General features: G+C 37.0%; 1 protein-coding gene and 1 long non-coding RNA gene across 7 annotated transcripts in view; one reads left to right on the top strand and one right to left on the bottom strand.

Moving 5' to 3' along the window:
• The window catches only part of LOC128474093 (uncharacterized), a 165,327-nt gene that overhangs the window by 42,361 nt on the left and 108,374 nt on the right, over nt 1–14,592 (top strand). The window lies entirely within an intron of this gene.
• Nucleotides 1–14,592, bottom strand: part of DCLK1 (doublecortin like kinase 1) — a 133,841-nt gene that overhangs the window by 44,731 nt on the left and 74,518 nt on the right. The window contains exon 7 of one of the 6 annotated variants that reach the window (XM_053456353.1): nt 6,216–7,031. The exons of the other annotated variants lie outside the window; for them this stretch is intronic. Within the exon in view, the coding sequence (XP_053312328.1) occupies nt 6,975–7,031 (57 nt within the window). The 3' untranslated portion in view covers nt 6,216–6,974. Of the gene's footprint in view, nt 1–6,215; nt 7,032–14,592 lie in introns of those variants that run through there. 6 annotated transcript variants of the gene reach the window in all.

Below are 14,592 nucleotides of genomic sequence, written 5' to 3'. Positions count from 1 at the left end.
ATAAAACACCAGCTATGGAGAACATACTGATTTATATATTTTTATTTTCTGATTGTGAAATTTTCTTAATATTTGAAAAAGAAAAAACCTAAAGATCACAGTTTCATACTTTATTTTTCCCTGTTTTTGATGCCAACACCGTTTAGGCAAATTAGTCTGAAAGGTTACTCTGGGGGATCTTTACAGATGCATCTTCAACATTTTTGTCCAGAATTTTCCCCCCTTTGCCTCTCCCAAGTCTTTGAGTTTGCCCAAGTGTCAGCAACAAATTGAACTATCTCATATGGATGAAATATAATGAATATATTATGTCAAATAAATAGGAATAGCTATGTATTTCCTGAAGGTCCACTGTTCTGGAGTTCCCCTAGAGTCCCACAATAACAAAAACACAATAAATATTTCCCATTCGCCTTTATTGTTTCATATTATTCAATCATTTGAAATTGTAACAAAACAACAATTTTGATGACAAAAGCAGATGCCAGTACATGTTGTTATAACTAGAACATCCTACAAATGAAGTAAGACATTAGAACAGTGGGGTCTATATACAGAGTGCCTACAAGATAAACATAGTCTATCAGCCAGAAGTAGAAATGGATCATCCTGGGGTTTAGGGCAGTTGTCTATATAAAGGTATTAACAACTTCTGTGCTCTGTGTTCTCTAATAGAGCAATGCCAATTTGTGTTTTATCTACACTGATGGTCCTCCAATGGTGGGATTATCACTTATAACCTAAGATAACCTTTATGTCATTTGTTAATGTTATATAATATATTTAATTTAAACCTACATTTCTCAATTATATTCTTATGTATATTGACAACTTTTGAGCCATAGATTAAAGCCTGAGCAATGGAGCAAAATAAACAGGTATACTGAGAAATACTGAGATTTAAGAGTCTCTAATTATAAGAACAGCCATTCTATGCCAGGTTAGCCCTAGAGATTGTAGAAGCCCAGGAAAACGTTTCTAGCATTCGCTTTCTCCATGTTGAGGGTCCATACCAGCTCTGTACCCTAGGCAGTTGCCTATTTTGCCTCTATGGTAGGGCCAGCCTTTGATTTCAATGACTACCTAATTTACTTTGTAAAATTCACACTCCTTAAGATATTGGTTCTTATGGTCTTAAGGGTGTAATATCAAGGTCTATAAAACATAAAGTAAAAAATATAAGTATCACAAAATCAGTTTTTTTTTGCCTTGCAGCAAATAAAATTTACTTTGGCTTCCACTTTACACCTGTGAGCAGATGTCGTTAATTCTAACTATACTATTAGTTATAATGTGATTATGTGGTAAGGGTGACATGATCCCCAAGAACAAAGTTGCAAAATTGTTTTTCCACTTGTTCACAGCTTTATGCACAGGTTCCAATTTAGTTGATGATTAGTAAGCCTCTTTGCCTGTTTTGTTCAAAATCGGTATTATCTGAGCCGTTATATTAATTGCAAAAAAAAATTACAGTTGAAAAAGGTGTCCAACCATAAGCTTTTAGAAAAGAGTCGTACTATTAAGTGAAAAAGCCATAGACCAGGATCTTTTAAAAACTGATTGTCTCAGTATACTCACGTATATGTGATTCTAGATCACTAGGTATACCCAAAGCCAGCCCTGGATGTCGACTACTTTTATATATACCAGAGACAGGTATCTTTAAACTAATTTACTTATTATAAATTATAATTGATGACACTTGTTGTGTTTTGTTTATGCTAATACATTTTTAGAGCTTGTTCTCCACGCATAGTGGATTCACTATTACTTTGGTATATATATCAGAATATTACAGATCTCTAGCTATACGTATTACAAGTCATTATTTTATATCTCTGTGCGTGTGCACATGGGAATATACATGACATTAGCAATAAATGTTGCTTTACTATGTATGCTTCGGTGTATATGGTGGGTACATCCAACTGCAAAATCATAAACTCAAATGACTGCTAATCTCTATGACCTCATTGCAGAACAAAAAAAAACATTCCTGGGGTATAAGCATAAAAGTGAGAATCATTTTCCATACACCAGAGACAGGTATCATGCTTTATAGATTGTAACATTTAATTATAGCACTATATTTCCTTATTTAACAATGCCACATTCAAGAACCGGTCCAAGAGAGAACAGAATAAAATGGCCGGCCTAGATTTATCAGACATGTGAAAAAAATATTCTGCTGCAGAATTACAGAAAATGTATTAGTCCATAAATTGTATTATTAATCTGATCTGCCTGCATTAAGAGAATGCATTAAAAAGGTTTAATGAGAGAATAAAGCTGGACCGGAGATGGCAACATTTTGGAGACATTAAGAGGGATATTTTGATAGGATGACATTAATCGAAGACCCAGGAGGATGATGAATGAGATGTTAAACAAAGTGATAGTTTATTTAAGGTTAATATTCCTCTTCCTGCAATACAGGGTAAGGTGTGTTCCCATATAAGAAACTATTTACAGCTACTACTTGCAAAGAAGCCAACTGGTGATACAATCAAAAAAACATTTTATGGCCAATCATGGCAAGTGGCTGATTACAAAATACATTTGGTTTGGCAAATATTTTATAAATGAAGGTTAATAATACTTTTTTTTTTAGCAGAGCTGTAGCAAAAAAGCCATGTCAAAACTGTGTTTTGACAATAGAACATTTGGGATCTGACAGTTCTGTCTTTAATTTGTATATTTTATAGATGTCTCAGTGGGTGGGGGTGCTTTCATTTACATTTTACAGATGCTATAATCAAAGACTCCTATCGCTGAATACATGTTTTTGACATTTACTTTTAATCACTTTTTATGGTACGAGAAATGTACTTTTGTGGAACAAAACAAGGTGAGCGCAAACTGAGAAATCTAGGCCTTTATTTTTTTTTTATTTCATGATAATTTTCCAATAATAATTAAATTATTACAGAAAGATTGCCAAAATACGGCCAGAAAGACTTTGTAGGTTATTCATTAAGCAAAAAACTTTAAATCTGCATGAATTGTACAGTTGCATGTGCTTCCAATTTGTCAAAGGTTTTATATATATATATATATATATATATATATATATATATATATATCTATATATATATATGAAAAAAAAACACATATAAGTAGCTGTCCATAAATTAATGAACAATGATTCTCAGATAGAATTTGGTTGCTGAGATTCATGGAAGGTGTAGCTTCTGCAATGCTATAAATTGACTACAGCCAACATGTAACCAGGCTGTCTTTAAAGAGGAAATGTCACATTATAGATTATCCGAGATCTATGTTATTTGCACGCCCACATACATCTTTCATGTATTTCTTCACTTACGTATAATAATAAATACTTTTTATTATTGTTATTATTCTGTTGTGTAATATGTGAAAGCTGGCTTCATAATTACATTATATTCATAATTACGGTGGTACTAAAAGAATGGAAATAAAGCACTAAAGTCAGAAATGTATGTGCTGTCTTCTAAAACAATGGAAAAATAATAGTAAGAAATTAGAATCTTATAACTTCCTTTTTGGCCCGATAGCTGGAGTGTCGTTAGGGATCGTGGGGAATCGATGGAAATTTGCATTTAAAACACAGGTTTCACAGGTAGTGCAGGCGAGTGACGCCTGAACATCCTAAAAACAAAGCTTAAAAAATAACAGGTTGCAGATGGTTTTCAGCGGAGGGTTGAATTCTGGTTTTACCTCAGATGTGACAGTTCCTCTTTACAAGCAACATACATATGGTAACGTATACATAAAAACTTTATTGAATCCAACAATCAACATCGATGAAGCATTTTCATAACTGTGCAGCAACAATAGTTTCAACATGCCCCACAACATACCTTATGACACACATATATACATATATTCCTCTAAAGGGGAACCATCATGAAGACCGTACACAGACATATATTACTCAACAGTGAATCACAGGGTCCCAAATAAACACCTTTTTCGTATTAAAATCTACCAAAGCTTTTTTGTGACATTATTTGTTTCCCTATGTCCCTTTGTGTAGAGCCCAGAAACTGGGCACCTCTTTAAGGAAATATCAATCTCTCTCCCATTATATAGTAAATATGACCAACTTCATAGGGTCATTGCAGCAACACAAAAAAGGACTTGGTGATATTGCCCCAATTTTCGCAGGAGATGCACTTTAGAAGGCTACATCGTAGATGAGGTATTTTTTGGGACCCTGTGAATCGCCAGTAAGGCAAGATAAGTATGAACTTTCATATCTCGTCTTTATAGAATCTATGATCCCCTTTAAACATTAAAAAAACAATATAGCTCAAATAAGCAATGGAAAGTCTCTTGACAACAACAATTGTGTTAATGGTTCATTTTCAAAAAAACATACATATTTTAGAGTAAAGATTTGAGAGTTTGGGGTATGCGTGATTACCTTTAACAAAAGTGTAGTCTGCCCAGACACCGCTCATTGTTATATGTAAATCAGTACCTTAATTAATTATATATATATATTTTTAATTAATTATTTATTAATTAGCTTTTTTATTTTTTATTTTCTCTATTTCTTAATCAGGATTTCTTAATAGATATCACGTATCATAATTTGAGACCTGGTGTATCAGATAGGGAATTTTTTATAACTTTTTGATAAAGATGATTATTAGTGAGTAAATAGATTGAAATACTTTGGTGGTACTTTGGTTCATTCATAATACCAGAGCCTCCGTTTCTCACACAATCAATGTTGGAAAATAAAGCTAGTCTGTATGGGATGTTTGAAGTAGATTCAAAATATGCAGATAATGGGTAGGAGCCCAACAGCCCCATCCCACTTTATATTTCCATGGTGTCGCTATATAACTGACCCTTAGATTCAGGGTTGGGTGGGATGATAAGGCAGTCCTGATACTTTAAAGCTGCTGGCTGATGATGGCTGGATATGAGAAGCCGCATGTTCCATTTTAACGTGGAGCGTGGCTAGGCATATCCAGCCGGCTACTGCACACCGGAGCACCCAATCTGCCACTGAAAGCCAGATGGCCATTTCAGGCCTGCTCAGATCACCGTGCACAGAATGAGGTCCTTTGTTTAACATGGCTGTTTACCAGCGTTTTTACCAAACAAGCTAAATACCTCGTTAAAGGAACCAGATGGAAGTTTATTGAGTATTTGGTTACATTTGCTGATTTGCAGATTGTTTTTTTTTGCATTAAGAATGGTGGCAGGACAGACTACATGGGATCAGAGACATTCATTCCTGCCTAGGAGGAGAGCAAAAGGGCAAGCAGTTTATGAGTTTTTTTAAAAAAAAAAAAACAACAACCATGTACAAATATTACAGTTAGTTGAGCAATATTAAGCAAGTTTTATGTCTTATCTGGAAATTAATGCCCCCCTCCTGGGCAGGACTGTGCATCCCTAATGTAAAGGTTGTCAGGCCTCTCTTGTAGAAGACAAAAGTGAGCAAAAAGGACCGTTTAATGCAATCATTTAAAGTAAAGGCAGAGCTATTCAGTTTACATTCATTGGGGATTTATATTAACCAGTGGTAAATGGATCAGGAAAGTTTAACTCCAAGGACCACTGGAGGTCCATGTGGGAGCTTTAGCACTTGGACGTGATTCTAGCCCCCATTGTGATAAAACAAGGGCCGATATTAGGCATAATGGATGGAAAGGGCCAAACACCACTCCACCCCACCAGTAAATCAGTTGAAATACCTAGGGCTTCCAGGGCAAGTCCCCATGTACGGTGATAAAAGACTGCCGCTTATACATGATTATACATGATTATCTGGAGTTTATTTATGAAGTAGCACAGTGTCTCATTTCAAACAGCACAGAAGAATCACCGATTAGTCCATTTTCACCGACAGCTAAGCATGACGGGCCAGCTTAGTTAGTAGGTTACAATTAACTTATTCTGACAATCCTTAGGTTATAGCAAAGAAATTAGTGAACCACGAAGATGCAAAAGCTGCAGGGTCGGTCCGCGTAACGTGGGGTGGATGAAGGGGTTATCTGGAAAAAGAGGATTGTGTTTGTCCATCTAGGAATATCCACAGAACTGACCCTTTATAACTAATTGAAATCGTTCATACAAGGGAAGCACTACACTTTGGTAAAAACATTTTTTTGGGGGAAAAATCATGGCCAGATAATATGGAGTAATTGCAAAATACTGTGTGGCAAAATGTAAAAGAGCGAATTACGAATCCTGGTTGTGACGAAACCTGGATTTTATCTGAATGAAAACTCCTAGCTACGAGCTTTTACATTTCCATGGGGTATTTTATATCCAAACCGTAGGAAAGTAGATTTTAGCAAATCATAAACATCATATTAAATAACACTACTCGTTCTCTAGCGATATGGATTATATATATATATATAGAATATTACAATTCTTTTGTGCTTTTGTGGTAAAAAAGCGTGACTTTACTTCTGAGTAAAAGTTAAGCAAAGTCAGTTATAAAATGAGTTAACAATGTTGTCTTTAAGAAAGGACAAAAGTGACAGAGGAAACGGACATGGGTCTGATGAAAACATAGTGTGATAACTGCTGGAATTAATATTAGCAACCAAACTATCTTTTCTGTAAAATATGATGTCCTAGAACCACAATAACTGCAGTATGCTGCATGACTTACTACGGGCCAAATCTTTTATTTAATTACACTGGGAAAGAGCCCAGGCATTACCTATTTCTAAAGCAGACTGCAGTATAATCATTATGACATCATTTTTTGGAATCTTTAATCAATGTAAATGTCCTAGTTTTTTTTTTTTTTTCAACCAGACATTTTCTTTTCTTTTTTTCATTTTTTTTTTTATTTTAACCCTAAATTGATAAGGCTTACTCAAACACCCCTTCATTCCTCCCATAATTAAGACATGGACCTGATGCAGCTTTTGCTCTTCTTCTTTTGTCGATGGTTAAATTAGTTACATTAAAACTGTCACCGATTCACAAACCAGAAACAATGCTCCATTTCTTGTTTAAACTGAGTCTCCTACTGAATCCAAATCATCCGAAGACAGGTGACGATACAGGTCCTGTAAGATGAAGTGTATTATAGATTTGTTCACCTGTTATTTTGTATGCTTTCGTTTTTTCACATTTTTTTTTTACTTAAATTGCAGTTTGAAGAAAATTGACATAAACAAGGACACAGAAGACTTTTTTCTCTTTTCATTCTAGACAGTACTAAACATTCTAAAAGCCGTAATGATCACAGCTTAACAAAGAGACCAACATACAGAAGAACATCAAGATTTTGTATTATGGTACCTAATGTCAACCTGGCTACCAAAGCATTCAATATACATGCCGGTCTTTCTTATTCAGTTGTCATAATTGGTTTACTTTTGATCAATACATTTTAACCCGAGCACCTAATAACCTAGCTGAATTACTTTAATTTCTATTAAGACAGAATTTTCAAAGGGTTAGTAATTGAATTAACCTGCATTTATCAGCAAAACATTGTTTTTCATAGACACAGTGAATAACTGTTTCCACAATCGATGACATCAGGCTGGCCCAATATGCAAATGATTTGCTACATTTATTTGCATCTGGAGTTTTTTAATGTTTCAAGCCCATAGTTGCATTCGTTTAACTACATAATAGTGTTTTATTTATGTTTGATACTCATTTTCTTAAATGCCACACATGTGCTATATATGTTCCCAGTAAAATATTTATTATTTTTGTTGTAGACAATATGCCAAATCCTATGAAATATACCAAGAACAATTAACGGTAGCTAAAAATTAGTATTCCACAAAGCAAGAAGCTATTACTGGGGATCATGGATAGACAAAGCGTACGAGGACAACAGTGTCTTTGACAAGGTTTGTGAAGATCCATAGAACATCACTAAATTGTCCACCACACACACCAATAAATGTCCACCATGAGCAATGTTCCTACACCTGCTGGGGATTCTAGACAAGCGGTAAAAATGAGTGCTGAATACTGGGGCTCTGGGGGCCCTGACTCTGTCCGCTCCTGCTTCATTTGTGATGTAATAGGGGCTATCTCAACCTAGTTCAAGCTCCCATAGGAAAACTTCTGGAAAGTTCTCAGGAATGAAATGCAGAGAGTTATTATTTTGTAACTATAAACAGGCATTGATGATGGTTTCCTGACATCATCACGATTGGGTCCAAAAAAAGCTTTTTAATTTGTATTTGCAGGCTGTCTTCAACTACTGTATACAGGTTACAATCAGAGCAGGGTCCTCTCCTTCTCCTTCTGTACCAGTATGTGTTAATGTGCGTTAATCTTACTGCCAAACAGTATATTGTCAATTTTAATGTCATTATTCCTATTGACTGTCCCCTGTTGTAATAGCGATACGGTATCTGCTGCTGCTGCTCTAAAATAAGACAGATCCTGTAGATAAATGAGTGTACTGAAAAGGACGCTAGTCCAATATATAATTCCAGTTCTGTTTAATATGCATAACACATCATTACTGGTCATGAAAAGGTTGACTACAGAGGAAAAAAAAGATCACAGGACCAATTATTTCATCTCGAAACTTTCCAAGTGCCTGTAATTACTATAGTGCATTAAGGAAAGCGCAGTTATGCTAAAGGTTACAATTTATGCTGAATTTCCTAAGTGTTTAGAAGTCTCGACATACATATCTGTCATTAAAACAAGCCTAGCATCAAAGTGTGGCACAAAGATTTCTTTCCAAATCTGTTTTTCTACGTGTCAAAACAAGCAGGCTGGCAAACGAGACTTTCCTCAACTGAAGCTGGAAAGATAAACCATGGATAGAAGAAAAAACTGGGCCATGCATTCTTAACTAAAGGAAATGTATTTTCGGTATTAGCTCCTGTTGCCTAGCAACCTTGCAAAAAACCACAAGAGGGATTTCATATACATCCGTGTGTTTGTAATTTAGACAATGAAGGCAGAATGTATAGAACCCTGATATAAATTAAATGCATACAATGCAATGTATTACGCTACATATAATATACTGATGACCTCTTGTCCTAACATAAATAAAAGATACCTTAAACGATGGATCAGCTCACTGTAGCCTATAACATTCTCACTTTATGTGACAAGTAATCAGTGACACTCACTTCCTCTTTAGGAAACATGTTTGTAGAACTTTCCCATAAAGAAATCAAGAATTTAGTGAGTGAAACATGTAGATAGAAAGGTTTGTATAAAGTAAGTAAAATGGAAAACAATATTGGCTACCCTCAATACAATAGGTCTTATTCATAAGGCTCAAGGGACTGTATTATTAATTCTTGTTATTGTGAACCAGAATACTCTTGTTTGTGATTTTCAAAACAGATATCGAAAAAGAAGACAGAAAAATAGGGAAACAGAAAAACAGGAAATTAAAAAAAAAAACCCAAAACCATGATTCATATGATAGCACAAACTCCAGGCAGAGGACACAATAAGGCTGCATTACTAATTTATTACTTTGTCTCTAGTGAACTGACAGAATTTAGTGTCTTAAAATGCTAAATGTAGGGTATTCATTTGGTATCTGGGTATACTGTGACTCTGTGGAGTGACCAGCAGAGGGAGGGCTACCCGATTCCTGGGTAGACTGTGACTATGTGGAGTGACCAGCAGAGGGAGTGCTACACAATTCCTGGGTAGACTGTGACTATGTGGAGTGACCAGCAGAGGGAGGGCTACACAATTCCTGGGTAGACTGTGACTAAGTGGAGTGACCAGCAGAGGGAGGGCTACACAATTCCCGGGTAGACTCTGACTATGTGGAGTGACTAGCAGAGGGAGTGCTACACAATTTCTGGGTAGACTGTGACCATGTGGAGTGACCAGCAGAGGGAGTGCTACACATTAGAGCACTGCACTGGGAGGCGGGACCCGCCAAAAAACTTGCGGGCGCGGGCGGTCTTGCTGGGGCTGCGGGAGGGAGCGGGCGGTCAGGCACTGTACCTACGGGTCCCGGTAATCCCGCGCAGTCCCGCAAGGCTGCCTTCTTGCTGCTCCCTTACAGTGTCTCCTAGCTTGCTCCGCCCAGGAACAAAACGGAGTCACGTGATGTGACGTCACTTTCTGTGACTCCGCCTTGTTCCTGGGCGGAGCAAGAGAAGAGACGCCGTGAGGGAACAACTCGAGGGCAGCCGGGCGGAACTGCGCGGGAAAATCAGGTAAGGAGGCGGGCATGATTGGCCACAAATGTGGCGGGAGCGGCCACAAATGTGGCGGGAGCGGGCGGGAGCGGAACACCCACATTGCGGGAGCGGGCGGGAGCGGGATTAAAAAAGTAGTCCCGCGCAGGGCTCTACTACACATTTTCTGGGTACACTGTGACTATGTGGAGTGACCAGCAGTGCTACACAATTTAAAATCATTTAACAAAATGCAAAGAAAAATCTAAACCAAATTAATATTTATTTTCCTTTGCCTTCAAAACAGCATCAATTCTTCTAGGTACACTAAGTCTCGTATATAGTTAGATGTATGATTAAACAATTATACCAAAGAGGTGCTAGTGAGCACCAATTTATTATGTAGGTCGAACCACAACCATTAACTGACACAGCATTTTTCCACACTTGCCTAAAACAGTTTCACCCTAGCTCATACTGTAATAGGGTAAGCGATCTCTCTATTCCATATCTCTTTTCTATCCAAGAAACTGAATCTACAACACAATTAGGTTTCATCGTCATATTACTACTGTCATCAGCTTTAGTTGAGCGCAACTGCTTTGTCGTCAAGATATATCTAAAACATATAGAAGCTGTGATTTTATGTTCCATCTGAGCTGGTGAACGGCAGCTAGTTGATAAAAAAGGAGGTGTGACTGGCAGAGCTGGCTATGATGGTGGTTGGGTCTCCCTGGGCTCAAAAGCCAACAGTACCCATGGGGGCTACAGGATGATTACATTATGGGTTATAGTTTACATTCACAAGGGAGGGTATCTTGGCTATGCCTTAGTCATGAGACTTACGAGGCTCGTGGCCACAAATGTGTAAGTCAAGCTGTGAAGATTACCCTATCTCCTAGAGTAGTGAAACCTTATGAGGCAAGGGGCTATAATTGTCCAGGGGCATTCATTCCAACACCAACAGCTTCTGTTGAAAAAAATAACTAGCTGTAATGCAGAAATGTAGAGTTGTGATTTTGTTTTCCATGTTAGCCCTTCTCCTAGAAGAATTGTAGCCGGATCATTGCCCTTCATGTAGCATCACTAAAGCAACCGGATTCACATTTCTTCCACAGCTTTTTGGTAGCTTGGTCTAATACAGTGAATGTAACAAAATGGTATGACCATGCAGATGTTGGATATTTAAACACATATGTGGTTTAAGGGTGCATGGAGTCTTAACCATGCCACACTTTAACTAAATTATTTTAATGGAATTGAGTCAAACACTGGCACAAGATTATTTTAGTTATGGCACCTAGAGTTGTAAGTAAAGCTAAGATTTCAAACGGCTGTAGGGTTCAATATATATACATATATCAAAGTATTCTGTTGCGAGAGGCTGATTCATACAAAACATCAATAAAACATTTTATACTCCAGGCACTCGGTTTGCAAAATATATCTTTGGAAATACTTATTTTTACTATTAGCATTGGAAGGTAGGGTTCCACTGTCACAAACTGTTGCATCTAAACTTGCACCTGCCTAAAGGGTGGTTTAAACCAAGGTAGCTGATGTTGTAAGGTAAGTTTATGGTAATATTATCATAAAAGTACCGCAAAAACAAAGGCCAATTGATAAAGTTATTTTGTAAATTTATTTGTAAACTGGTTTAACTGGTTATGTCCTTTTTACCCATTGTACAACGCTGCAGAATATCTTTACAAATCAATAAATAATTATAATAAATTAAAATAAAATACTTAATGTATTGCCCCTGCTAGTGTAGCATTGAAAGCTTGATAATGGTACTGTGAGTGGGAAACTTTGTAACATCTCGTTGTAGAAGTAGATTGTACTTGAATGATGTCATTAAGCAAAGTACATTCTGGGTCTCCCCTCAAATTCATTACAAGCTGCTCATAGGGTGAAGGAAAGGAGAATTCATGGGAGATCAGTTAATTTCCAACCCACATCTGGCCCACTCTGTTCCCGCATTACAATCAATTACTCATCAATGGAAAGGGTGTTATACCTGCTAGAACTCAAAAATGAACCTTGAAAAAAATTGTCTACAAATAGCATCCTTTAAACTAGTATTTTGAGAAAAAAAAGATGAGATGGCTAATATACTCATCAGTAATCGATTCAACCCACAGCACACACATCGAGCAATGACCTCTCAAACTCACAGTTAGCAAGCGTAACTCAGAATCAAAGTCTGGCAGGTGCATCTGAGCAGATTAATCCAAACCTGTGGACAGCCAATTAAGATAAAAGTAACCGAAAAAATACGTTCATTTAAGTGAAACTAGTCTTAAAAAGCTGTAGAGACCCCCTCTGCCTTAATCAACAGCAGCAAAAAAAGAGATTTAAATAAAAAAATACGGCCACCCTTGCTGTTCATTTTTCTCATTTTACAAACAATATTAAAACATTAATACATTTTGGTTCAAAAAGAGTCTCTGTAAATCTTAAACGCATTATTTTAGCCCACATTTACAACTTTTCCATGCAATTACAAAGAGAAATAAATATAATAAGCTAACATCAGTTTGAAGTAAAATAATTTAACAAAGACATGTTAATGGATGTAAAAAAAAAGGACCACCGAATATGTTTTCAAAAAATGCATAAATTAAGGCACAAGATATTAAATATCTTAATTTAATATCATAATGCACAAGCAATGGTGCCCAGAGCTGTAAATGGGGATTTCATGTTGGTTTCATATTAAATGTATATTGAATGTACAAAAAGATATTACTGAACTCTTATAAAGAAGAGCCCAAAAAAGTTCTAGTATAACCAAAATATCCCACTTGTTAACATAGTAATTAAACAAAATTATCACTTAAATTATACATTCAAGCATAATTACTTTAGTGTGTTTTATGTAGTACTTGGGTGGCCTGGATTTAATTAATTTTAATAATCCTAATACCATAGTTGCAAGGGTTCAATTTGAAAACAATTTTACAGTGTCAGATTGTACAGTTTACCAGAATTTTAAAAATATTACCTGAGTTTCCATCAATCACAAAAATTCACTTACTTGTTCTCCGCTTCTCCTCCTCCTTCACGTTCCCATGGTCTTCTTTCTTCTCCGTTGACCCGTTTCTCCTGGTGATCCCCTGCACTACCCTGGTCTTCTGGAGCACTTCATCATCATGACAGAGTCTGACGAGGAAGGTCTCTAGGAGGCCAGGGTGATGCAGAGGATCACCGGGAGAAGCGGATCAACATAGAAGAAAGAACGAAGACACGTAGAACAGGAAGAAGGAGAAGAAGCTCAAAACAAGAAGTGGAACCGTGGAGAGACATTGAGAGAGAGCGTGACAGAAAGTGAGTGACAATTAATTTTGCTTCTGAATAACAAAAAATTTGTAGGAATTTCTTTAGGTCCATGTGCACAAGACTAATATAAACTTGCATACACACTCACTGATTCACGTACACATGGATCCAACTCCTAGCTGATTTCATTAACCAGAGATGCCGTTCAAAATAACTATTTTTACAATTATTGCTTTAGAGCATGTAATTATGAACATGAGGTTTCAGTCTCCAGGCTGGATTCTTTAATGTCACCTAGTTTTTACAGATACAAAAACGTGTCTACAATGGATGCTCAGCTAACATCAGAATTGTTCCTGGTGATTGCTTTCGGCATATTTATGTAATCTTGAAACTGGGTTACCTCTGTACCATTTGTATGCACGCAAGTCTGAGCAACTTCAAACAAAATTCTTAGATGTTCAATGGGTTAGTTGGTGCTTTGGGCTAAAACCAACCGAATATAAAAAAGAGAGCAAAAAAGAGCATGCATTTCTTCTTCTCTAAAAATGTAATAATTCTAGTTTGTCAGTTTGGCCAGTGGGCAATACAAAGAGCTTTATATAAACTAGAGAAATATAAAATGGGCTAGTGTGATCTAGTATCAAAAATACATTTCAAAATAATTGGGGTCCTCAGAACCCCATAAACCCCACACAGACACACAAGATCAGCACATGCTCCTCTCTGGCCTCCAAGGGTTTTGATGGCCCTTGATGTATCTTTGGTATAACACTGGGCCATGAAAAGTGGGAAAAGTGGGAGAACTGGCCAAAATGGCACAGATGTTGAGGCATCCCCCCTTTGCAGACACATTGATCATGGTATGTTTTGGGGCCATTGTTTACCTAATTTCCATACTTTAGACCAGTGATGGAAAACCTATGGCATGCGTGCCACAACAGGCACGGCCAAGGCCTCTGTTGTGGCATGTGACCAAGTAGCCAACTGACCATTTTTTAAAATGGGCCTAAAATACACTGCTTCCTCACAAAGCGTGTCGGCAATTGATGGCGAGTGCAGGGATATGATGTCACATCCCGGTCCACAGCACTGAACCCATGCGCACCGCGATGAGACGCTGGAACAGACCTCACGCTCCCAGGAGGAGTGATAGTAAGAAAATGGAGAGAGAAAGATTAAAAAGAGAAAGATAAAGGGAAGATTTAGA

Source organism: Spea bombifrons, chromosome 2, assembly GCF_027358695.1.
Source record: "Spea bombifrons isolate aSpeBom1 chromosome 2, aSpeBom1.2.pri, whole genome shotgun sequence".
NCBI lineage: Eukaryota > Metazoa > Chordata > Amphibia > Anura > Pelobatidae > Spea > Spea bombifrons.
The sequence above is the reverse complement of the archived record's forward strand: the minus strand, read 5'-3'. Positions and strand labels throughout refer to the sequence as shown.